Source organism: Apodemus sylvaticus, chromosome 7, assembly GCF_947179515.1.
Source record: "Apodemus sylvaticus chromosome 7, mApoSyl1.1, whole genome shotgun sequence".
In the NCBI taxonomy this organism is placed as follows: Eukaryota; Metazoa; Chordata; class Mammalia; order Rodentia; family Muridae; genus Apodemus; species Apodemus sylvaticus.
In genome coordinates this window covers 83,062,678-83,089,066 of record NC_067478.1, presented here as the reverse complement: position 1 = coordinate 83,089,066, position 26,389 = coordinate 83,062,678, and the positions used below count along the sequence as shown (strand labels likewise).

Here is a 26,389-nt window from a genome sequence, read left to right as displayed (position 1 = left end):
AAACAACCCTCCCCCCCCTTCCATGTCTTTCATGCCTGAAAACTCAGTACTGTGTGGCTAATTCCACCAGTGTCTGCTACCAGCTCAAAGTGGAGCATGCCCTCTGTGGACCACAGCTGTATTGATCTCTGTGTGTTAATAGGGAAATACATCCCTAAGGATCTATTTTCAAGGAGGAGGAGCGGGTTCCTTCAGTGACATACCCAGTTGAGGGTTTCTTCTTTCAAATGAATTTTCAAGTTCATACAACAGAGTCTCCAGTGTCTACAGTCTTCCCCTTAAGACATAGCTCCTGTAGTTCCACTGTCAATTGCTGTAATCTCTTTAGAAATCCTGTAGCCCTGTCTTTCTGTAAGGTTAAACTCCAATTCCTTTCCTCTTAGAGTGCACATTTTCATATCTCTCTGCTTTGCCTTTTGATACTTCTCTCACAGATGACCTGGAGGAGAGCTGTAAGAAGCAGCCATGTCACAGCCTGAATGCTATCCTGTATCTACATGTCCTCTGCCAGATGAATCAGTCCATTGCTCTTACACCCAGGCTCTCTCAGGTTCTCCACACATGGAGAAAGTAGCCAGATTCCCCGCCACGATATCATACAATTGTCTGTTAGCCCAGTTTCTAATCTAGTTCAGTTCTCCTCTGAAGACTGGGAGCCAGGCCTTCACTGTCTTCTGTTTGTCTTGGTTATTTGGTCATCCAGACTCCCACCAGAAAGGCCCATGAAGCCTGTTTACAGCATGCTTGGCCTTGATACATACCTGTCTTACTTATGTTTTTTTTATAATCTGGAAGCCCTTCTTTCTCCACTTGCTGCATAGTTTTTGCTTGTTCCTTTTCCTTATGAAGCTGGGCTGTCTTGTAAGATGTCTGAGTACTGAATTTGGCTGATCATGTCTGCGTCATGAAATATGGCCTCCTAGCTCTCCGTTTCTTGTAAAGTGCCAATTGTGGTTACAGTTTGCTTAAATGTAGGTGGAGTCCCCTGGTAGAGGCAAGATTCTGCACACCTCTTCCATCAGTTCACTTCAAGTTTTGGATAATGACTGGTTTCCACTTCAGTGATATTCAGATAGCCTGCAGGTTTAGCTGTGTGCCTCTAATCTCTTTCTGACAGGGTTCTCTCTTGACCATGGCCAGTTGTTCAAGCTGTGCCTCCCACTGGTCACCTAGAGACATGGTAACATGCTAAGATACAAAGTGGAAGCTGGCCCACGCAGCATGTCCTTCAGTGCCAACACTGCAGAGGTTGAGATGGATAATCAGCTCCTGTGCCTAGACTAGGTTACACATCACGTTTGATTCAGGTTAGCTTGGGCTACACAGCAAGACCATGTCTCAAGGCAAAGTTCACCCCCAGATGTTGCAAACTGGTAGTTTTCTCATTCTTTTATACTTTCTGCAGTTAACAGTTTTAAAGAACTTTGCTTTAAAAAAGTAGAGATTGTAGCAAGGTCAGATTTCAAACAGGCTAGCTCCCTGACAGTGTGCAGTGGGACCTGCTCGGGGTGCTTATTTGTTTTTTAGTGGAATTATTTAACATTTATTTAAAGTTAAATTAACATTATTCATTTGACATTGCTTTTCTGTTCCTCCTACACAAACGGAAGCACACTGCATGATTTTTTTCCTACCTTGTAGGAACTCAAGAATAGAAGTTGTCATTCAGATTAGTCAACCTTTGCTGATACACTGGGGCAGCATGAGAGACATCTGTTTCTACTGCTGGAAACTTCAATTAATATTTTATTAAAAGACTTTTGGAATAGGAGGAGGTACTTTATCACAAGCCACCAGGCCTTTTGCTTTAGAGATATTTTTTAAGGAGCCCTGTCAGAATCAGTCATTCTTTATGTATTCATGTAAATGGGCTTGGCATCCAAAGGCAAGCATTTGCTGGGCAGTGGTGGCACACGCCTTTAATCCCAGCACTTGGGAGGCAGAAGCAGGCGGATTTCTGAGTTCGAGGCCAGCCTGGTCTACAGAGTGAGTTTCAGGATGGCCAGGGCTTCACAGAGAAACCCTGTCTCAAAAACAAACAAACAAATAAGCAAACAAATAAACAGGGCAAGTATTTAAAAAGAACATTAAATGACCTTAGTTTACAAACTTAGTGGCAAAGTGAGTTAAGAAAAAATGTAACCAGACCTCTGTTGGTGGGTCCTGCGTCCACAGATGGAGAGCACTAATGCATTTGTGTACTGGTTACATTTCCGTGTCACTGCTCTCTGAACAACATACCCATCCATGTCAAGTGCTTGACATGTGCCCAAGAGTGTACAATGCAAGAAGCAGTGATGTGTACAGAAGACACAAATCCCTTTGACAATTGTTAGTAGGCGAGACCAACAACATGCAGACTACATAGATATGTAATTAGTTAGAAGATGTTGAAGTGTAAAAAATCCAGGGCCAGAGGAGCAGTGGATTGTTGGCTCAGTCACTGACAGCACCTGTGGCTCCTGAACTGGGACCACAGTTCAATTCTTAGTATCCACGTGGTTTCTCAAACCTTCTGTGACTCTAGTTCTAGAGGATCTGACTCCCTCTTCTGGCTTCTGTGGTCACCAGGCACACACGTGATACAGAGATAAGCATGCCAATAAAACACCCACACGTAAGATAAAAATCAAAGGGCGGTCGAGGGAGGACTTGGGGAGAAGGCTGTAATGCTATCAAAGTTCACATGTTGCTGGGAGAACATCAGGAGAGAACATTGGTCCTAAGGCAAGAGCACTGTTTCTGCTCTTTTGGTTTGAACGTGACAGAATGGTGCAGGGAGAACTTTGGGGTAGTAGAATATTTCTGTATCTTTTGGAGCCAGGAGTTAAGTAAGACAGGCTCACTTGTGTGAATGTGTGTAGACATTCTCACCAAGGAGTAACTCCCCAGGAAGAAGAGCTGGCAGTAGTTCTGCATTCTGATTACAGTGAGAATGCTGTGTACCTGCATGTGTGATAAAACGACACAGAGCTGTATACATGTCACATCCAGGTCAGGTTCTGGCCTTGCTTCTCTTCTCTAATTGTGTAATACTCAGCCATTGAGGAAGGTACAGGGGACCTGTTTGTATTCTCTTCCCAGTGACTTGTGTCTTTTTAAAGAACAGATGCAGAAAGCCTTGGACAGAATTGGGGATGATACTTAGGACAGGACTGGGATTAAGAGATCTTGATAATCTGCTGATGGTTCACCCCAATTGGTGATGCTAGATAGGGTGGAAAGCAAGGTGACAAGTTGCTGGCTTCTGGGAACTTTTGGGGGTGGAATTCATAGATTGTGTTGGATGGTGAGTCTGGGAGAAGAAACGTCCAACACAGAACACTGGCAAGCTAGACAGACTGTAAGAAGCACCCACAGCACGCCCAGAAGCCTGCTGGATGTTTCTGCCAGGAAACAGCACCGAGCCTGCTTCCTCCAGCCTGCGGCACCCTGACCATCACGGCAGTGGACAATAGAAGAACAAAGGGAGCGCTCTCATTAACCTGCTTGTGGGCAGCTTGAGTTATTTTGGCCTCACCCTGGCTCTTTTGGAAAGAAGCATTTGTTTGATAAACAGGAAGTTGTTTCCAGGGGTGTAGGAAGAACAAATGATAGAATCTAGTGGTACAATAAAGGGTTGCTGGCTCCAGTTAGCTTGGAAGGACAGACATGGTTCAGACCACCACAAGAGACCAGCACAGGCAGTGCTCACCTTCCCGTGTCAGGGACACAGTTTCACCCATTGCCGGACCTGCAGTGGTTTCCATGAGTTCTGAAGAATGGAGACAGTCTACACAGAGTGGAAAAGTGACTTATTTTAAGAAATGTTGGCTGCCTTCCTCTGTACTATTAGTGGCACAGCTCTAAGGCTCCAGTGAGGCTGCTCTAGGCAAGCAAAGACCGGCCTGTGTGTTTCGCTCTTTGGAAGGTTCAAACCTGATTATACACAGCGAATCCCACCTCCACCTTGTGCCCCAGTAGACTGGGACAAAGTGAGAGTGAATTCCGAGGCAAGTCTGCGTGCTAGTGCTGCAGTGGTTTTGAACCGCACACACCATTCATTATTGTCACCCTCAGAGGGTGTGTGAGCCTCAGAGTGCCACTGATGTTTGAAAGACTTCATGGGGGAGCACCCCAGGGTCCATGGCTAGTGCCATGACTGGTAAGTGGGGAGGAGAACCTCTGACCCACTTTTGATAAGAACTCAGAAGGGAGGAAGATGGACTCACTTTGTTTTCTGTTTAAAGAAAACTTAAATCAGCACCACATTTCAATAATAAGCTGCTAGTTAGTGTGGTCTGCATGGCAGACTTTACATAGCGGGTGTCTGCCTGGGGAACGGAAGGGCAAGAATCTAGACGATCAGAAGCTAAGGTCTTGGGACAGTTGAGACTCCTTCTATCGGGGCTGGCATTGGTAGCCAAGACACAAGAGAGCTATCTCACCAAATGGCCTGGAGAAAGTCATTTATAGCTGGAATCCTGAAGAAGTTCCGACTGCTTTTCTTTACCATTGAGTGGACTCAGAGCCCGCTGTGTGAGAGTGCCCCACTGTTGATTCCGATCCTCTGAGGGTGTAAGTGTAGGCTGGCTACTACTCTGGATTTCTCCATCAGAGGTTAAATATCCCACCTGAACTTGAAGATTTGCTTCCTGCCTACTGAGTCTGTAGGAACATAAAGCAACCATTTGTCAGCAGACCACTGAAAGGCGGGTTTCTACAGGGAATGAAACTGCAGGCTGGTGGTTTTCTGGCACACCCACCTGATCTCAGACTGAGAGCAATCTAATGGGTGGGGGGAGTCCAGTGGGTGCAAAGAAAAACTGAGGCTAAGGTGTGAATGCGCCTGAGCCATAGGCAGGAAGAAGGAGAGGAGCCCAGGGCGCCAGCAAGGAGCAGCCGAGCCAAGTGCTGGGCGAGGGGAGGCCAGATGTGCCTGCAGCTGCCTAAGTGACAGGCACAGCGACACCCACAGTTGCAGCAGCAGTCTGTGGATGTTTGTAGTTGCAGTTCTGAGTGGTGTGAGTTTCCCAGTCCCCCCAGTTTGCTGCCACTAATGCTTTCCACCCCGACCCCAGCAGTGATGAGGGTTGGTGTGTAGAACAGGTCTGCGTAGCACAGGCAGCTGGTGGAGACCTTGGAACGTTCCATCTCCAGCGGTCTCCAAAATTCTTAATTACTCCTTACATGGCACTGACGAACATGTAATAAATGTGTTTTTAAATGTTGAAAATTAAAGATTTGTCGTATATGGTAACTCTTAAAGGTATAAGTTTTCCCCACATGCAGGAGCTTTTCACTGGTCCTGGCTTGTGACAGTTGACTTCCATTTAGCAGAGCGGGAGGTGGGGCTGTTGACAGTATAAATGGTTTCTCCAAGGACAACCAATATGTCATTGTGGAGATAAAGCAGAACTAGGCTGCACTCCACCAGCCTGGACTCTATAACAATTTTGAGAACTTTCCAATTATTTTAGAAAAATAAGGTATTTAGACATTTATAAAGAAGTTTTTTGTTTTTGTTTGTTTTTTTTTTTTTTTGTAATGAAAGAAAATCCCTTATTTTGGAAATCACAAAATTAATCATTCTGTCATGTTTGAGAAGCTTTGATGTGTTTTGGTAATTAGTGTTTACTGCCAGACGAATGTCTCTTGAGCATTTTAATTAGTGGGTGGCATGGCCCAATGAGCTTCTGATGGTAACCCTTCAGAAGAGTTTATTCTTATGTTTCTCAAGAAGAGCGGTCTCCTCAAAGCTCTTTAATTAGGCCAAGTTTAGCAACTAAAACATATTATTAGAATAATTAGACCCCTCTTAAGGGAATGGGGGGTCATGGAACAGGTACTGTTAGAGAGGGATCGCTTAAAATCTAGTGTCCTGCCTCTGATGGACATCTAGTTCCTGACCTGCTTGTGGTACGTTGCCCTCTTCAGTCAGGGACTTTCTATCCACAGATTCCCCCACCTCCACCATGAATCTCAGCAGCAGCTTAAATTTAATGGCTATAAGCTCTCCAGTCCATTCTGTCCTCTGTGTGAAGCTGTCGCGTAATCTCCAGTCTAGAGTCTTACTGTCCTCTTTTTTTTGGGGGGGAGGGGGTCCTATTAAGTTGCAAGTAACTATGCTAGGTTTTTTGTTTGTTTGTGTTTGTTTTTAACAAAACACTTTAAAGATCTTGTGTATGGGAAACAAAACATTATAACAAATCTTCTAAGGCTTGTTTGCTGTATCTATTTTTAGTGATTTCAAACCGCCTCTTCCTAGGTGGCCCAAAGCTAGCCTCAAACAAGATGGCCCCTGCCTCAGCCTCCCAGGTACTAGGCTGATAGGTTTGTTGGCCACACCTGGCTTGACTGATTGTTCTTAGTAGTTATATACATGTAATGATGTGTGTGTTCTGTGTGTCTGTGGGAGTGCATCATGTTTACACGCTAGAATCATGCCCCTTGCTTTCAAAATGCACTTTATATATTTTTAAAAATCTGCCATGGAAACAGAGTTCCCAGAGTTGCCTTGCTTTGCCCTTCTCCCTGGTTCCTGGCTGTCTTTCTCTGTCTTTGCAGCTGTCTCTAGTGGTAACACTTTACCTAGATTCTGTTTTTTTACAAGTCTATAGAAAGATGGCTATCACTAGTCCTGTGGGTGAGGTGTCAGCGAAATAATTGAGTGATTTCAGTAAACCACTATTAATAAGCAGTCACATGTACATTCATATTGTTTAAATTTTCACTTCCTTATCTCAGGATCATGTGATAACATTCTGATGGCAAATGAGTCCTTTTTCTGCTAGATCTCTTGGTTAAAGGACTTTTCATAGAAGGTTATTGGATGTTTCCAACAGAACATGCTATGATCTCTCTCTCTCTCTCTCTCTCTCTCTCTCTCTCTCTCTCTCTCTCTCTCTCTCCATCTCCTTCACCCCCCACCCCGCCACCCCTGTGTGTGTGTGTGTGTGTGTGTGTGTGTGTTTAGTTTTCAAGATAGGATTTCTCAGTGTAGCCCTGGCTATCCTGAAATTCTTTTTTTTTAGACCACAGACTGGCCTTAAACTCACAGAGATCCATCTGCCTCTGCTTCCCAAGTACTGGGATTAAAGGTGTGCACTACCCCACCCAGCTAGTATACACGCATTTTTTAAAGATTTATTTATTGTATGTATATGAGTACAGTGTAACTGCACAGATGGTTGTGAGCCTTCATGTGGTTGCTAGGGATTGAATTTAGGACCTCTGCTCGCTCCAGTCAACCCCACTCCCTCTGGTTGGCCCCACTCGCTTTGGTTAACTACCCAGCCATCTCTCGTCCCAAGGCTGACATTTATGATCTGTTGAGCTGTCATGATGTAGAGCTGGGTTAAGAGTGTTAATGATGCTGGCTCAGTGTAAACCTAGTTCCTTACTCTAAAGTACAAGGAATATACTTTTAAGACTTGCTATAATGGCCGCGGAACAACCGATTGTTTTTTAGTCTTAAGGATAGCCTGATCTCTAATATTATAGAGTCTATAACAGGTGAGGGCTTTTTTGGAGGGGTGTTGGGGGTTACCTTCTATTCTAGCCACTTGTCTATTGATCATTTTTTTCTTGGTAGAAACTTCATATTAACTATAAAAATGAATATTTACTTCTAAGAGGAGCATATTCAGATATAAAGATGTATGTGCCATGGTAAGTGACTCAAGTATGGTTTTTTTTGTGTCCAATTATAGGACTTTAAAAAGTAAGAGAAGGTAGGATGGACAGAGCTGTACATAAGGCCAGTCTTGCACTGTGTGGTGTCTGCTCCCGTCTGAGACGATTGGTTGCTCAGACTCTGCTTTTTGACACACTCTTCAAACACAGGAAATGCTTCTGATGCTTATCTTCATGTGTGTTTGCTAATGTGCATGTAATCGTGTGCAGGGGAGTTGAAGAGGAAGGTGCTAAGTGTTGTAACTCTGGAAAAGTAGCACTTAGCCCTGAGAACACTTTTCCAACGTGTACTTTTTGTTTGTGTGTATTTGTGGGGGGAGGGGGTTCCAAGACAGGGTTTCTCTGTGTAGCCATGGCTGTACTAGAACTCCATCTTTAGACCAGACTGGGTTTGAACTCAGAGATCCAAGTCCTTCTGCCTCTCAAGTGCTGGAGCTAAGGGAGTGTGCCACCACTGCCAGGCCGCAGTATCTACTCGTATACACCCTCATCACAACAGGCTCAGGTGCTAGTGACCGTTATGGATGTGCCCAGGAGTGTGCCTTGCTCCCCTTCAGCTCTGGTCGGGGGTTGTTGGCTTGTTTGTTTTAGATGTGCATGTGTAAATAAAGGTGTGGCCTACAAGTGTGTGCACCACAGGCACACTTGGTCCTGTGGAGATCAGAGGAAGGCCTCAGATCTCGAGCCATGAGTGCTACTGAGCCATCTCTCAAGCCCCTCTTCACTTTTCAAGCACCAAAGTCTGGTAGATATTTCCTTGCCTCCTTAAGCTGCCTTGGGGCTCTGCCAGCGTCTTGGGTGGGTACTGACTCTGCTCTTGTTCACCACAGACCACTTGGTGGCCCATGGAAGAATGGCGGAGAAGGAAGCTCGGCGGAAGTTCAAACAGATTGTTGCAGCCGTGTATTTCTGTCATTGTCGGAATATCGTTCATCGTGATTTAAAAGCCGAAAATTTGCTTCTGGATGCCAATCTGAATATCAAAATAGCAGGTGAGGTGTGTGTGTGTGTGTGTGTGTGTTGAAGAACGTGGTTAAAGTAGAGACAGTTTAGTCTTTTTTTTTTTTTTTAATTAGATCTGGGGCTCGTTCATGCTGAGGACACTTTTCCCACTGAGCTCCTCCCCCATTCCAGACTTTGCTTTAATAACCTGAAAATTAATAAATAATAATAAATGAAATTAAAAATATAGTATTAGCAGGAACTCTTTAGGAAGAAAGGAGGAGGTAGTATTTCAAATTCTATTACTTTGATATATTGGTAAATGAGGAATGAAATATTTTTTTAAAGTACGAAGGAAACGCGCTGAAGTGGTGCACTCAGCTTCTTCTGCCCAGGCGGGTCTGCGCCGGCGCAGACACAGCCCCTGCTCACTTCAGGCCGGGTGCGCTTTATGAGCATAATGTAATGTTTATTTTATGCTGTCTTATTGCTTTTGAGTGAGAAAAGGTGGGTCTAGGAGCTATTCAGATTGTTCTGGGTGTTTTCTTCTCTTCCATACATAGATATGTACATCCAGCTCTCATAATCCAGTGCGTGTGCTACTCACCCAGTTTTAACCTAATTCATTTCAGTTCATTCCTTATCATATCCCACCACTCTGCGTGGCTAACTTTCCACACTTCTTCCTTACTGACTCACTCTTGTTGCTCTGACCTATGAGCATTTGCCTGACAGATACAAGGCCATCTGCTACTGATTAGCAGTCAGAGAGTGTAGAGCAACTTTAAATAGTAAATAGGTATTTTTGTTGTTGTTGTTTGACAGTTTCAGATAATACATTGTATGTCCCTTATTTCATGCTGAAAATTGAAGGATTGTTTGGATATATCTGCCTTGCAAAGCCAAGGAGTCGAAAGCTGTTCTCAGATTCCCTGTAAGCAGGGCAGGAACTGAGAGTTCAGATTTATATCTTGTTCGAGGTCAAAGTACCTGAGCAAGGCCCTGCCAGCTGTGGTGCTTCTGTCTCTGAGGGGCAGACCTGTCCCTTTTTATGCTGAGACATAGCTCGTTTCCATCCTGATCTCAGACTGACAGCTGTACTTGTGTTCTGAAGCTCCCATAGTCCTCCTCTGTGGTGAGCCTTCGCATCACAGCATCACAGCAAGCAAGAATCAAAGGTTTTCTTTTTGGCTTGAGTCTAAGCCAGGCGCTCTGACTCATCCCTCCTTAGCCTGTCGGAGGACATTACTTAGCGTGAAACCATGATTTTCCTTTGTCTTCATTGTCAGTTGTGGCTGTTCCCATAGAATTAGGTAATGTGGAAAGATTTGGCAATGTCAAAACTTCTTTTGTAATTACTTTTTTTATTTTTTTTTATTTTTTGTAGCTTCAATGAAATTAATTGTAAACAGTATATAGTGAAGCTCTCAGAACTCAGACATGTGACATGAGACTGAGGGGAGGATCTTGATTTGAAGGCAGTCTGGATACATTGCAAAGACCCCGTCTTGTAAAAAGTACATTGCAACAGGCCTCTTAGCTTCTTACTGTTAGTGAAACAAATTAGCACAGACTCCATGGCTGCAAGTACGATGGTGTTCTAAGTCAGCTCTGGAGGTCAGTGGCATAAAACATCCAGGTAGGAGGCGTGGTTCCTGGAGGACTGAAGGGAAAAGCCCAGATTCTTGCCCCCTTTTACCTGGTAGAGGGAACCTGCCTTTCTTGGCATAGGCCCCATGTTCACAGCACTTCACGAACCTCAGGGTTCCATTATGGTGACTTCGTTCCTCCGGATGCCTGGTACTATAAGGAGCCCTGTCATCACATCAGGTCCTCCTAGATAATCCAAGACTATCTCCGCAGTTTCTGAATGTTAACTTGGTCACTTCCATAGAAAGTTCCTTTGATATTCACAAGGATTGGGATGCTTGACCATGGATGTGTTTGGAGGATACAAGCCTGTCCCAGAGCCATTCCCTTGCCATCAGATAATTTAGTAGTTTAGAGAAAGCCCCTCTTTATATTTTATAATTTTATTCTGCATATATGATCTAAGTTTAAAGTGTTTTTTGTGTTGTGTTGTGGCATGGCGTGTTGTTTTTATGCTTGGTTAATGATTTTCACATTAGGGTCATTCTGATTAAGGAAAATTCCTGTGTCACGTATTTTTTTCTGGAGAAACCAAAAAATAAAAGCAAAGGTCATTGATAATTGAAACTGAAATTACTGAAATATTAGTGGAAGGTAATTTTAAAAAAAATTGGGGTGTGTGTGTGCTGGAGAAATGGCTCAGCAGTTAAGAGCACTGACTGCTCTTCCAGGGATCCTAAGTTCAATTCCCAGCAGCCACATGGTGGGTCACAACCCAATCAGTGGGGTCTGATGCCCTCTTCTGGTGTGTCTGAAGACACCTGCAATGTACTCATATAAATAAAAAAATTTTTTTGTTAAGTAATCAAAACAAATTCAAGCAGTCACAGTAACAATGTACCCTCTGATGTTCAGTGAAAGTTACTGAGATGCTGGTGGCAAGCCCCATGCCCTCTGTGTTCTAACACATAAACTTTGGCAAAGTTTTAAAGTTCATTTTAGGTGTTTACAGTTTTAGTATTTGTTTTCAGAGCAAAACAAAGACTAAATTGGGTTGTAGTTCTTGGTTTGCTACAATGCCCAGTGTTTATCTTTGGGTGACGGCTCATGCGCTCTCCCTTTTGCATGCCCTCATTATGTGGTTTCTCAATCAGTGCTTGAGCTTGGGGTGTTTGCACGAGTATCAGATGGAATTTTCATTCGCACTTGCCCTATCTTCCTTGACTGTGATGGATTACTAGGAGACATGCCTTTAGCGGGAGTCCAAGTAGAACCGGACTAAGTGCAGAATGGACTAGGTGATAAGAAATGAAATCAACCTTGTTTCTAAGAGCTTAAATCAACTATTATTACCACGCGCTTGTCAGTGGTTATTTTGGATACCATAGTAGAAGTTTTAGGAAAAAGCCACTATATATGAAAGACATATATTTACAAGAATGAAAATGAGCTGTGTGTGTGTGTGTGTGTGTGTGTGTGTAAAAGTGTCTTATATACCTTTTTCCAACTCAAGAGCCTCCTATTTTGGTCTCTAGATAGGCTATAGTGTAGGCATACACCACCATCTCTGCCTGGGGAAAAGAGTGTTAATAAAACAAACGAGAGATGTTATTAGTCCTGGCACACCCATCTTAACCACTAGTGCGGCTGAAGTAGGAGAATTTTAAGTTTGAGGCCAGCCTGGGCAACTTATTGAGACCCTATTTCAAAAAATGGAAGTGGTGGGCAGACTGCTTACCTGGTATCAATTAGGTTCTGAGTTCAGGCCTTGGTACCAAAAAAAGATCCTCAGTCTTTAGTCTCTCATCTTTAAATTATGCATATTAAGGAACAACTTATTTTGGACTAATATAAATTTTAATTATGAAATATAAGCAGTTAACATTTTTATGACAATTATTTATCCAAGTGGTTTTGTTTTGAGAGCATTCCGGTAGCTCAGCTACTAAAGGTATTTGCTGCCAAGTTTGATGACCTGCGTTCCATCCCCAGCACCCATGTGTTAGAAGGAGGAAATACACCCTGGTAAGTTAGCTGCCCTCTGAGCTCCACGCACATACTGTACATGTGTTGCCATCCCCAATAAATAAATAGTTATAAAAGAAAAAAAATGGGGCAGAGTCTCACTGTATGGTCCTGGCTTACCTGGACCTGTGACTGTGTATAAGGCTTACCAGGCCTGCCTGCCTCTGGGATCCACCACACACAGTTGTTCATATCAGTAACTGTTACACTTGAACTCAGAGGCAGGAGGATTGCTGTGAATTCAAGGCTACCCTTAGCCACATAATAAATTTGAGGCCAAGACTACAGAGTAGGATCCTATCTCAAATAAACTGTGCCCACTGTGGAAGATGAGTAACTTCTGATTTTGTTTGTATTATATTTACTTTTTGAGGGACGTCCTATGTAATACATGTTTAGTCATTGATACTACAGATAGCTTACAGCATAAGCTATCCTACACATAAGCTATCCTACAGGATAAGCTATCCCTGATGAAGGATGCGGTCCCTCTGTGTGAGGCAAGATTTGTGAATAGCTATCAGAAGAGTTAACTATAATTCTATACTTCACAGTTTTTTATGTCTATTTATTTTTATTTATCTCTTCAGTGGGGGTTTGTTGTGAGTGAGGCTCCTGCATCTGCAGGCAAAGTTGCAAGATCTGGAGCTGAGGATCTGCTGTGTCAGCTGGGGCCTTGTCCATTGTCTTTAAAGGCTTCTTGTTCAGGTGGCTGGGCACCAACAGAACGGGAAAAGTGACTCCTGCCCGCAGGGATCTGAGGTTCTCTGGGGCCCCAAACATTAAGCGCACTGGCAGTTAGATAATACCAGAGTCGTGCAGCGAGGGCCTTTCCCATGTGTCACTTAATGCCTTTGTATACGTAAATACAGTGTGTTCAAAAACATGAGAACCCTTTCATCTTCCAGCGGTTTTAACTTCCAGAATGGATTTATGACCCGTGTTCGTGCAAACCCCTTAGTGTACCACTGCTGGGGAAGGGAGGGGATTCTTAGCTTTTAACCCTTCAGTGTCCATGTTTCAGATACGTGCGATTCTGTAGTAAAGCAGATAGAGTAAGGGAGCGCAGCCAAACTTTCAGTCCACAGCACATGGCAAGGGATTATCCCTGGACGATAGTGTTTGATCTCTTCAGCTACCAAATTAGAGATCCTGTGGCAAAAGATACATTCCAGCCCATTAATGATACAGTGTAATCACCATGTACTTCCATAGGCAGAAGAACACACTTTAGTGTATAAAATTCCAGCTTACTGGAAATGCACAGGATCTATAAACACACTCTGTCTGCTGCCTCACTCCACCTTGTACTGTGTACATGAATCTCAATAATCAGACCTCTGCCTGAGGTACCCATTCTTCCCCATCCCAGACACCTGTCTTTAGACTTTGCCTTCTCATCCCTACCAGGTGGGAGTGATGCGGTCAGGAGCCGGGCTGGCTGGACCCTCAGACATGGCTAAACTCCCAAGGCCCTCCAGGTGGGCCTGGAATTGGACCAGAGGTTGGGCCAGGTGTGGAGGTGTTGGGGATCTTTCCATATCTCCTGACATTTGAGGTCTGTGGAGGAATAACACACAGCGGACCTCAAATTGTTCTGGGCCTACTACCTAAGTTGGCCTGGAGAGTGGAGCCTGAGCACTGTGCAGAAGCTGGAATGGGGAGCAGCTTGGAGAGCTCTTCCCTGGTCCCTGGGCTGTCTACCTTGGACTGTTTAGCTGGAAAAGGTGGAATCTAGTCCCTAGGAGTCCCTGGACTTGAAAGTCCTGCAAAAAGAACTAGAACAGCTTGCCAGACCCCTGAAGCAGAAGAGGAGTACCGTGGGGCACACCCAGAGCAATGTGGGGCACACCTTGGGCATTCTCTTTGGAAAGGTATTCAGCTAGATGACCACCCACTGCTTGTGTTCCTTCAGCTCAGATTCAGGATCATTTGACCCCAGGCCATTGCTGGAGAAGTGGGTGGAAAAGCCAAACCTTCGGGAGATTTGCAGGGTAGAGACCCTGGTGCAGACACAGAAAAGAAATAGAAAAGCACAGAGAAGTGTATGAGGCGAGCAGGGGAACATGGCTCTGCGGGGCAAATGATTAAGCACTGACTGTTCCCAAGACAGGAGTCTGAGGGGTAGCCTGTGTTCTTTCCTCTGCCACAAGGCCCACATTTTGGTGCCTCAGGCTGCAAGGCCCTCTTTCACCTTGTTCTACTCTTCGATCCCTTTTCCTGAGGATGAAGGCTTTCCCTCTAGAGCTGTCCCACGTGTTTTAAACTGGGGCATTATCCCTGCTAGTGGATGTAGGGAGCAGGGAAAGAGATAGACTCAGAGAACGTGGAGGCTGTGCCACCAGGGCTCTGGGATGAAGTTCTTCGTTTGCTGAGGAGGGGTAGAAGGCACGAGTGATGGATGAGGATGAAGTTGAGCGCTGGCGTTGAGCTTAAGCCATCACTCATCATTTAAATAAAGAAGTCTGGGACGCCGTAAAGGACAAAAGCCCTCAGTAGCTTTCCTGATTCAGACTTCACGGTAACGCTCATATAGACATAAATGCCTTACTCAAGACATAACATTTCAGGTAAGGCTTGAAGGACGGTGGGGTCAGCAGTGTAGAGGAGAGACTTGCAGAGGCTCTGTCAGTAAATATGGATAAACTGCCGACTGTATAGTCACTGGTTGAGGTCCTGGGGATGCAGCAGCAGAGGAACTGTCCCTATCAATATCATTCTGATGAGGAGAGACACAACTCTTAATAAATGAAAGATGCAATCTAAGTAATGTGATAGACGGATTCAGTCAGGATAGGCAAAGCCTTCCAACTGAAGCAAGGCAATGCAAAGCCAGAAAGAGAAGAGGCGACTCTAGGGGAGGTCAGCGTGGCCAGGGCTAAAAAGGGTGAGTGGACGGAGCTAAGGTGACAGGCATGGCCAGGGCCTGTCCCATGCCAGGATATGGGATTTTATTTTGGCTCTACAAGGAAGCTGAGGCCCAAGTGTGGTAGAACGTGCACGGCACATTTGCAGACAAGCTGTAGACCAGGTCATATCTCTCACCCCTGTGGTGAGGTGGAGCAGAAACACAGGAATCACTGGAAGGCTAGGAGGTCAGGTGACCTGCAGTGCGCAGCACAGCGGAATCAAGACTGCCTCGGCAGCTAGGTAGACGGAAAGAACTGACTCCCGACAGTTCTGAGCTCTACATACGTGTCATAGCACATGTGGATGCATGTGGGCATGCTCAATACATATTTAAAAAATGGTATGGGAAGCATGTGTAAGAAATAGGAGGGGGTCTGTTTTTCTTCTTCACTAAACTGTGAAATTGCTTGACTATTAAGACATAATAAGGTACTTTCACTATAGATAGAAAAAAGATTTGGAGAAAGAAGGGCAAGAATATAAAAGGTCCAGTTAGCAACTCTGCAGGGGGTAAGGGTCTACGTGAGGATGGTGGTCACAGACATAGGAAGGTAGGAAAGGGCAAACACAGGAAAAGCGAGAACTCCCAGGACCTGTGGACAGTAGGGTATCTGAGCCATGGATAAAGAACTCCACATCAAATAATTGTTTGCAATAGAAGTTGTGTTTAACCATCAGTAAATGGCATGTTCTTGTTTAATGGTCAATACACTGCAGTTTCAAAGCCATTTAAGTCTTGTTCCCAAAGATTAAGTAGTGAGATGGCTATGTTTAAAGGAAGAAAAAAAAACTTAAATAAAGTTAAACATAACCAACTTACTCTCTAAAGAAAAGAGCTTTCAAGTTTCAGACATTATGAGAATGTTTTGAAAATTGTGGAAACTTTTTTTTTCTTTTAACCAAAGGAAGTTGGAACCTTTCCCCTTTAAATGTCCACCCCCAGAATGGACTCCACAAGACAGTTTCCACTCCCGTATTATTGTTTTAGTTGGCAGTCAGGAGATAGCAAGGACCTTCAAGGTAGCTACAGAAAAGCCAGCCCTTTGGGAAGGGTTTCCAGAGTGCATGGGTTTTAAGAGACAGTGGAAAAGTTCAGGCCTTGGTGCAATGAGATTGAGAGAGTGGTGTTTATTAAAAATCCAAAAACACTTTGTGAGCGAGCGCAGGGACCTTTTGCAATCCGTAAGAGCATTCCTAGAGTAGCAGCCTTGGGTTTGAGACCGGCTGCTCAGTGCTGGAACTGGGACTGCCCAGCTGTCCCCAGAGTGTCCTTATGCTGCGTTCACGGCTCATCGTCTGCCCACTCCTTTTCCCTGTCCCAACACTTCGTTTGGGTGACCCTTCACACCTCCCAGGCTGACAGGCAAGGAGGTTGAGAGCCAGAGAAGACCATTGTGACCCTCTAAATTCAGGTCATAACTTTTGCTGTGTCCCTGCAATGGCTCGTGGCACTCATGTAGAAGGTGCTAAGTGACTCTGGTACAGTGTCACTAAGTGGTTGGAAAATGAAACCTGAGAATTTGGAAGCTGGAGATGGGTCACTGGTTAAGAATGCCTGACATACAACCATAAGGACCTGAGCCTGGGTCCCAGCAGCCACGTAACCAGCCTGGCTCACACCTGTAACTCTGCCTTAGGGGAATCACTCTTATGGCTTCCCACAAGTACATAGCTGCATGCACCTACATGTATGCACACAATAGGTGTAAATTAATTTTAGTAAATAGTACAAACAGTAGTAAGACACTCTGAAAAATTATCTCTTCTAAGGATCAGAGAGATGGCCTAGAAGTTAAAGGTGTTGTACCACTCTTGCAAATGACCCATGCCTGGTTATCACACAGTGAGTAGTTTACGAATCTTTACAGCTCCATCTGCAGGGGACCTGAAAGCCTTTTCTGGCCTCTGAGGACACTACACTCCTCAAGCACAGAAAATTAAAGTAATTTTAAAATTAAAATTATTTCTCCTAAATCTTGCTCCTAAGACTAGAATGCTATAGGTAACATATCACTATTCTTTTATTCAAAAGTATTTGAAAGAGATATGTATCTATGTAGCTCTCTGTCTTGATGTTTTGCATGGAAAGAGTATAAAGTTAAAATGGGAACATTGGGTTTTGTCAGGTGTAGTCCTGTGTTGTAAGTGAGGTGTCAAGAATGACTGGGTATTTATACAGACTCTACCAGCGCAGAGCTGCCTTGTCAGATTTTTCTACTGTGGTCCCCGCACAGCAGAGGGAAAGGAAGACAGCAGGCCGGGGTGCGTCGGAGTGGTGGCATACCCTGAGATGACCTTCCACGTAAACACTTCATGCTGTGCTCTCTCTGTGTCACCTCCGTGTTTGCTTTAATATTAACACTATCAACAGCTTAATGTCGCGGAGAAAGTTGGTGTTCCAGAAAGATGGGTTTTCTAACTCCTGGCAAACTGAAATGTGCTCCTGAGGATATGTAAACATACACGTTAGAGAAGCGAGGGCCATTTCTCCCCCAACCTCAGATTTATCTTACAAAGACCTCTGGTTCATGCACACTGATGCCTGGTCTTGTCTTCAGCCTCTGGGATTCCTGTACTGGTATCTATTAATTGCAGGAGCCTCATTGGAGAAATAATTAGAAAATGAGGGAGATTGGGGGTTTGGATAGAAAAAGAAAAGGGCACAGAGGCAGCAAAAAGATGGAAGCTTTTGCTTTGAGACCGCCAGCAAAGAACTGTGGGAACGGGAGCCTGAGCTTGACCTTTGCCCCCTCTGCCCCTGGGAGCGGGGACGGAGCTGAGGGTCGGATAGGGGGCTCATGTGCTTGTGCCTTCCACCCCCTAAAAGGGCAGCTCTAGCTTTCTGACTGCTTTGTCTCTGGGACTACACGGGACATAGCATTTAATAAAACATAGGCCAGTGAGGATACAACATAGGCCAGTGAGGATACAAGGTTAGCGATTCTCACTGCACCTCCCGACCGACCAACACACCCGCTCCCATCGAAACTCATGTGAACACCTCAGATAAAAACTGTTACTTCCTAGTCTAGATAACACCAATACCTAAGACAAATCAAAAGTCTCAGTCTTGTGAAAATTACAGAACTCTCAACAGTCAAAGAATATGCGAAGGAAGAGCAGACCCTGAGTGGTCATTTCTAGTCCGGGTTTTGCAAAGACATTGCTAGCTTCTGTTTAGTGTATTGCTGACTTACTAGACGACAGCAGTACAGTGCGGTCTTCCCTAAGTCCATCCTAGACCATGCTCCACTAATTCTTCAGCAGAGTCTCTGTCCCCTCAGCGACAGTTGGCATTGGGAAGGACTGATGCACCTCGTCACTCTAACATAAAGGATGTCTGGAGTGTATTGTGTAAAATGGCAAGACTCTTAAAGTGCTTGCACTTACATTCATGCTTACACGCACACACATACACAAATAACAAAATAAGAATACAAGGATGTCACTAGGCATGGTGACATACACCTTTAATCCCACCATTGCAGGGAGATCTCTGTTAGTTGGAGGCCAGCCTGGTCTACATAGTGAGTTCTAGGGCAGCTAGAGCTATAGAGAGAGACTCTGTCTCCAAACAACAGCAACAAAAAAAGAATATTTTTAAAAAAGTTTATAAGACTGCTCTTTAATGAAGTCCCCATTAGACCAGATTCTGATTCTGATTTTTATGAGTTCAGATATATATTTTTATCAGATCTCTTAAAAACCATAAACGAGCAAGTATACTATTTCTAACTGTTTACTCAGTGTCAGACGAGTATGACTACCTTGCTAATGCCATGCCTGGGTATTTTGAATAGGCTTTTTAGGTTACACCGGGCACTGTGGTCTTTGGCTCTTTCCTTGGGCTGCACACAGCCCACCATTAGTTTAACACCTATGTATACAAGAAGGAGCCTTTCTGAGCCAGTGATTTTGAGTCTTTGGGTTCTTAGTGGTCCTAGAGATTTATGTCTCAAAAAAAATGATAATAAAAAGCTGAGGATATATCTCAGGGGTAGGATATGTCTGGCATCGTCAGGGTGCTGGGTATGATACACCCAAAGGAGGGAAAATGGGGAGAAAGGAAGAAAAGGGGTTCAGGCACAGGCTGACATCATTTGCTGTGCAGCTAGTTTAAGACCAACCTGGGATAAGTGAGACCCCTGTCTCAACTACCCTCTCCCCAAAAATGATATCAGTTTTCCCTTGCCTTTTCTTAGGAGCTAAGTAATGGGGTAGTTCTTTAGGTTTCCTCTGAGTATGACTTAAGTGTGCCTACCCTTGGGCACGGGCTAGTGGCTACTCCTCACTCAACACACTCATCGCTCAGTTGCCATAGTTGGTTGCCATGACAATCTTCACCAGGAGGTAGGCTTTTCTTGTATTTTGTTAAATTTATATGTTATGAACCCATAGACTATATAATGAATAGGGAACACTAATGTTGAAGTTCAAATTAGTGAGAATAAGTGATTAATTATGCAGTGCTTCAAGATTCACTTGGTCAAATTCATGAGTCACCCTGTTTGTCACAGTTATTGTATATCAAGACATACTACTGGGGGCTGGAGAGATAGCTCAGTGGTTAAGAGCACTGACTGCTCTTCCTAAGGTCCTGAGTTCAGTTCCCAGCAACCACATGGTGGCTCACAACCATCTATAATGAGATCTGACGTCCTCTTCTGGAGTGTCTGAAGAGAGCAACAGTGTACTCACATAAAATAAATAAATAAATCTTTAAAAAAAAAAAGACATACTGCTAAAGCTCAAAAGCTAGAGTTTTTAAAAACTTGAGTATAGACAGATGAACATGCACACACGATGTAGACATAATCAATTCAAATATCATATACTAATAGCCATATATCTATAAATGTATACATACTGTAGTGCATTCATGGTGTAGTATAATAAATTGTTATAAAGCACGGCCCTGGGCTTGCTAATCTATTTTATTATTTGCAAAAACAAAACGCGAAAATAATTCAGATAAACTGATTTGGTGGTTTAGATTCTATTCTGTCCATTCCAAGTCATTAAAAGCTTTTACCTATTGTAATTAATTCATTTCAGTGCACATGCAGCTTCTATAATAAGCCTTACATATCCAACTGAGATGAATCTTTTTCAGAAGTAAGTTAGTGTGGGTGCTGCTAATGGCGACATGACTCTGCTTGAGATGTATGAAGGACTTTTCAGTCTTGTTTTTCTTTTCTCAGACAGAAGCAGCTAGCACTCAAGATCCTCCTGCCTCAGTTTTTGGAATTACGTATGTGCCACCATTCCAAGGTCCCTTAAGTCAACTGTTTGTTTCTTTGTTGAGGAAGAGGCAGGGGAATTGAGACAGATTTCCATGTACTACAGGCAGGCCTAAACTACTTGAACAATAACCAAGGAAAACCAACAGAATTAGGGTTTTTATTGTTATTATTTGTCATTTTTCTTTTGTGGGACTCTTTAAGACAATACTTTGAGTTTTAAAAGGAATTTGTACCTGGGTGTGGTAGCCCACATCTGAAATTGGAGTGTTTGGCAGGCAGAGGAACAGGATTGCTTCAAGCTCAAGGCCAGCCTGGTACCCTCGGTAAGCTCTGGGTGCTGCAGTGTGAGCTGAAGCTTGCGTGAGGGAGGGAGGGAGGGAGGGAGGGAGGGAGGAAGGGAGTGGCTCCCACAGGTTGTCCTTGGGCACACCAAGGCGGGCCTTGCCCCCTCCCCAACTAACTAATTAAATGTTTTTAAATGTTGGAAAAAGGAAAGAATTAAAGAGAAATTATGAATCAAAGAGTTGAAGAAGACTGGCTTCCTACACTGTGAGACATAAGGCAGTTTTCCTTACCTTCTAATCTAAGTAGAACTGTAGCTTTCTTGGTCACATTAGAAATTCTCTGAACTCTTGTTTTGATCTGGGATTCCTTCCTTCCTTCCTTCCTTCCTTCCTTCCTTCCTTCCTTCCTTCCTTCCTTCCTTCCTTCCCTTCCCTTCCCTTCCCTTCCCTTCCCTTCCCTTTCCTTCCCTTCCTCCCTCCATCCCTCCTTCCCTCCTTCCCTCCCTCCCTCCCTCCCTTCTTTCTTTCTTTCATTCATTCTTTCTTTCTTTCTGGCCTTGAACTTGCTAGCAGGGGCAGACTGTGCTGGGGCCTTGAACTTGTAGCAATCCTGGCTGCGCCTCCACGTGCTAGGATTATAAGCATACACCACTGTCTCTAGCTAAGATTTCTCTGACTTCTTGATAGAATCATTATATAAGCCAGCACTTGTGAAGCAGAGAGGCAGACAAATCTCTGGGTTTTTGTAGGCCGGCCTAGCAAACAAGAACAGGAAAGCCTGGGGGTGGGGGGGAGAGGAGGGGAGGGAGGGAGGAAGGGAGGAAAGAAGGAAGAGAGGGAGGGAGGGGCAAAGGGAAGTAAGTGTGTCCCCTTTGTTTCTGACATACCAGTTGCCCCCTTCATGCTCAAAGGATGATCATAATTCTCCTGTCAGTGTTTTTCTTATCCACAGACTTACCTCCATGTCACTGAGGACCACGTCTGTCTTGTCCCTATTGTTCTGAGAGCACCTGGGTGCAGCAGTCAGACATTAGTACTTTTCTATTACCACATACATCGCTCAGGGTTACAGCTCTCATGTCTCTGGTCAGGTGAATTATGTTAATCTCTTAGCTTTGACCGAAGAGAGCATTTTTTTTTTCCTCTTGCTTATAACCTTTGAGCTCTCTAAATGCGACTCCGACCTTCCCTATCAGGTCATGTCTGAATTCTGAACTTATCATTGTGTATGTCCATGATGTATGTGTGTGGCTGTGCATGCCAAGGGATGCCTGTAGAGGTCAGAGGGCAGCTCTGCTGAGTCGGTTCTCTCCTTCCACCTTTCCGTGGCTTCCAGGAACCAGACTCAAGTTACCAAGCCTGCTCCATCTCCCCTGACCGCCTTCTCCCTGGCTTCATAGTTTTGTTTATTTGGTTGGTTGTCTGGCTGTGGTGGTGGTGGTGGTGGTGGTGGTGGTTGTTGTTGTTGTTGTTTTGAGGTAAGACCTCACTGAGTAGCAATGGCTGGCCTCCAATGTACAGAGAGCCACCTGCTTCTGCCTCCTGAATGCCGATAGTGAAGGCATGTGCCATCATGCCTGGCCCTTGATTTTTAATTTGAAAAATACTGTATTTAAATACTGGGTTTTCCATTTGGTATCATTAGGTTGTGTTTAAAATTGAAAGAGGTCTTTGTTCATTGTGCTCTATAAAAGGTGCACTAAGACTTGTGAGTATTATGCTCCCCTGCAAGTGTAAGGAACACACCAAGGGGATCTTTGTGGCTCTAATTTGGTGTGATTTAGAATTCCGACTATGACATGCCCGTAACTGTTCGTAACAGTTTCAGTGGGTGTTGTCTGCATGTCTTATAGAAACTGTCTAATGACAGCACCTTTTAAAATTAACTCATTTAAACATGGAGACTTCTACTGGGGCTTTTCAATTTTGCTTTCTTATGGTAAGAGTTGTGTAGTATTATCTACAGTAGTGTTGAGATTGGCCAATTCGGTGATCCCACCGGCTAATGTATGTTAGGAAAACCCCGTAAGTTCTTCATCATAAATGCCATTTTCCCGTGAAGGGTTTTACCCTGAATGTGTGTTTGAGGCTATGAGCCTCTCGTTACTTCTTCTTTTTTTTTTTTTTTTTTTCTCCCTGAGACAGGGTTTCTCTGTGTAGCCCTGGCTGTTCTGAAACTCACTCTGTAGACCAGGCTGGCCTCGAACTCAGAAATTTGCCTGCCTCTGCCTCCCAAGTACTGGGATCAAAGGCGTGCGCCACCACCACCCATCTTCATTACTTCTTTATTAGCTTCTAGCTGGTAAATTCAGCCAGGGACTGGTGGAAATGCTAATCCTGAGGATTCCCCTAATTCTTCCTCAGTGTGAACTCACTGATTCCCGGAAGGTTTCAGATTCACCCTCAATGCTCTGTGTGGTCCTGGAGCCCACACTGCCTTCTGTTGTTTTATTCATTAAAAAAGTAATAATAACAACCAGTACTTAGTGAGTCCTCTTGTAGGTGACTTACAGAACCAGTTCTCTTCCTGTGCTGTGTGTCATGTTAGCATCCTGAACAACACCCCAATTCTTATTTATATAACTTTTCCCACTCATTTTGGACTTTAGTATTTTTGAGTCATCTCTGATAAGCGCACCCCACTTTCCCTGTAAGTCCATGGAGATATCAGACAAGGGCCAGAGTTAGCTCTGTGTTGGGGTGTTTGTCCCTGGTTATGAGTGTTGTCCTCAGAAGGTTACAGATTTGACAGAATGAGGGATCTTGTCACAGTGCTTCCTGGTGAGAATGGACCCTTGGAAATATGGATATATTTCCAGTTCATTTGTCCTTCTGCTCTGTCTCCCATGCTGCTTCTCTCTCTCTCTCTCTCTCTCTCTCTCTCTCTCTTCCCCTTTCCCTCCCCTCCTGTGTGTGTGTTTGTGTGTGTGTGTGTGTGTGTGTGTGTGTAGTTTTTTTCCTGTTCTGACTATGATTTTTTTAGTAAATGTTTAGGACATTCTTCACCTTTGGTGAGTCTGTAGACCTTAACTCTTTGCCCCCCCCCCCACACACACACACACACACACACACACCCATTAGCAGGAAAGGAAGCCTAGGTCTCCAGAAGGCTTGGCTGTCAATTGCATTGCTTTGGGCTCACTGAGAGCGCTGGCTCTGGCTGAAGGCCCTCCCCATCTGTTCACATCTGCTTTGGATTGTTCCTTGGTCAACCAGGAAAGACATCCTTGTTATTGCTCTGAAGTGGTGAACCCAACAAGAAAATTTGCTCTTGGAATCATCTCGATTTTTAAGTTAGTGCCACACCCCCTTCCTACCATGTTTCACATACTCGGCTAATAATTCCTTTATTTTAGGATATAGTATCACTACCTTATATAGCCTTAGCGCCTCATCTTGCTTAGAAAAAAGTTTCAAGGCTCAAAATCAATAGCAACCTCTGGTATTTAAACCATCCTAGACTATGAACATAGGGTTCAAATTAGTCTTCTGCTTTGTATTTAAGAGAAAAGGATGTAAATTGCCTTTTGAGCCTAGAGACAAATGTTAACTAGCCGGGGTGTTGGGGGTTGGAAAAGAGACTTAACAAATTAAGTTGACTTGCTTAGGAGTGGAGAAATAAATGACCATAGGCCACATAAAGAGAACTGCTCCACCCACATGGCTTCTGCTGTGTCGGGTGAGTATCCAGTGTAATGAATTTCCTTTGTGTGTGCCCACACACATGCATGCATGTTCATGTGTGTACAAGTAGGCATGTATTTGTGTGTACATATAAGCCAGAGGATTTCACTGGGTATTGTTTAAATGTTATCCTACTGGCCACATATGAAAACAGGGTCTCTTACTGGGACCTGTTCCTCCCTGATTAAGCAAGCAGGGATGCCTGGCCAGCACACTTCAACGCCTGCCTCCTTCTTCTCCCCATCATATTTAGAAACATTTGTCATTGCATTCAGCTTTGGGGAATCAAACTCAGGTCCCCTTGCTGCATAGCAAGCATTTATTGAATGTGCCATCTCACTAGCCCTTAGTGCTTTTTTTTTTTTCTGTTATGACTTTGATTCCTTTTTTTAAAAGATTTTTTTATTATACATTTTTTATTTATATGAGTACACTGCAGCTGTCTTTGGACACACACTAGAAGAGTGAGTGCATCAGATCCCATTACAGATGGTTGTAAGCCACCATGTGGTTGCTGGGAATTGAACTCAGGACCTCTGGAAGAGCAGTCAGTGCTCTTAACCATTTCTCCAGCCCATGACTTTGATTTTTTAGGTAAAAATCTTTATGACATTTATCACCTTTGGTTGAGTTTGTAGGCCATAAATCTTTTCCTACTTATAGTAATAAACAATAAAGAATGTTGGCTTTTCCTTTGACACTCTATTGGACTGCCGGCCGTCTCCATTTATTATTCAAGATGACGCCGTAAGCTGAGTACACAGTGCTCACATGTAATCACAGCGTCAGGAGACTGAGGCAGAAGAACTGAAAACTGGCCAACCTGGTCTCATCCCACCCCAAAAGTAGTATTTTAACATTTGTATATTTAAAAGAGCATAGTTACTTATAGATTTATGTGTGCTTACTCTTGGAAGTTTAAATGAAAGATTTTTAAACACTGCAGATATAACCTTCTCTCTAAAACACAGGTCATTCTGAAATCCTTTCTTCCCAGGGCTTGTTTTCTGTATACAATCAGCTTATCTACAATTATGCTTTTCCCTTTATGTCACATCAAGTATCTTGTCCAGGACGCTCTATAAAATCACTGTGTGTCACATTGCATGCAAAGCAATGTACAAGTAAAGGTAGCAAGATTTACTTGATCCCCCCTAAATTACTGCACGAATGTGGACCTCCTCCATATCCAAAGCCTCCTCCTCGGGCTGGGCTTCAGCGGGGCACACCTCCCGCCTTCTTGGGCTTCGTTTGTAGGATGCTCTGAAACTACAAGTGTTTACTTGCCCCTGTGAGCTCATCCCTGAGTCTTTTCTCTGCTTGTTTGTATGTGGCTTGTATGGTTTCACTGTGGCGACCATTTTCTGTCTCTTGTACATTTCGCCAGAGTTTAGTCTATGGCATTCTCCACCCTGGGCCATGTTCGCCTTCCAACCATAACAGCAGAGATAAGCTAAGATCACTGTCCACTGATTGCAGCCACCGAGAGACACATCCTGGCACTCCAGGTCTTCCAGGTGGTATTGGCTCTGGAGACCCAGGACCCTTTTCTAGCACAGAACCTGTGCTTTTGCAGAAGTGGTCCAGCTGTGTTTTCTGCTAACTCCAGGGATATCATGCATGACTTAAAAACTATAGTCAGAACATGGTTTTAAGAAGTTTTAAACTCTGTCCTGAGTTTTCTTTCCTTCCTTCTTTCTTTCTTTCTTTCTTTCTTTCTTTCTTTCTTTCTTTCTTTCTTTCTTTTTTTTCTGGCTGTCCATTTTACTTGACACCTTAAGCTAGATGTGCTGAAAGAAAGAAACTATGTCTAAATGGTTGGTACAGGGAGGGCTTCTTTCTGTGATAAAATATTCTAAAATCCACCTTGGTTGCCCAACTCTGAATGTACCAAAAGCCACTGTCAATGCACCTTAATTAGATGAAATTATAAAATACTTTTTAAATTTTTCTTTAATAAGGCTGTTGAGAGTAAACATGGTTTGTGAGTCAATCTGTGGTGAGACTGTATCAAGAACCACAGCATGGTTCGTTATC

General features: G+C 44.0%; 1 protein-coding gene and 1 pseudogene across 2 annotated transcripts in view; both read left to right on the top strand.

Moving 5' to 3' along the window:
* The window catches only part of Sik3 (SIK family kinase 3), a 213,849-nt gene that overhangs the window by 124,275 nt on the left and 63,185 nt on the right, over positions 1-26,389 (top strand). For both annotated transcript variants that reach the window (XM_052188424.1, XM_052188422.1), the window contains exon 4: positions 8,505-8,666. In XM_052188424.1, coding sequence (XP_052044384.1) covers positions 8,505-8,666 — 162 coding nt within the window. The remainder of the gene's footprint in view (positions 1-8,504; positions 8,667-26,389) is intronic.
* On the top strand, positions 12,712-14,282 carry LOC127689488 (POU domain, class 5, transcription factor 1-like; annotated as a pseudogene).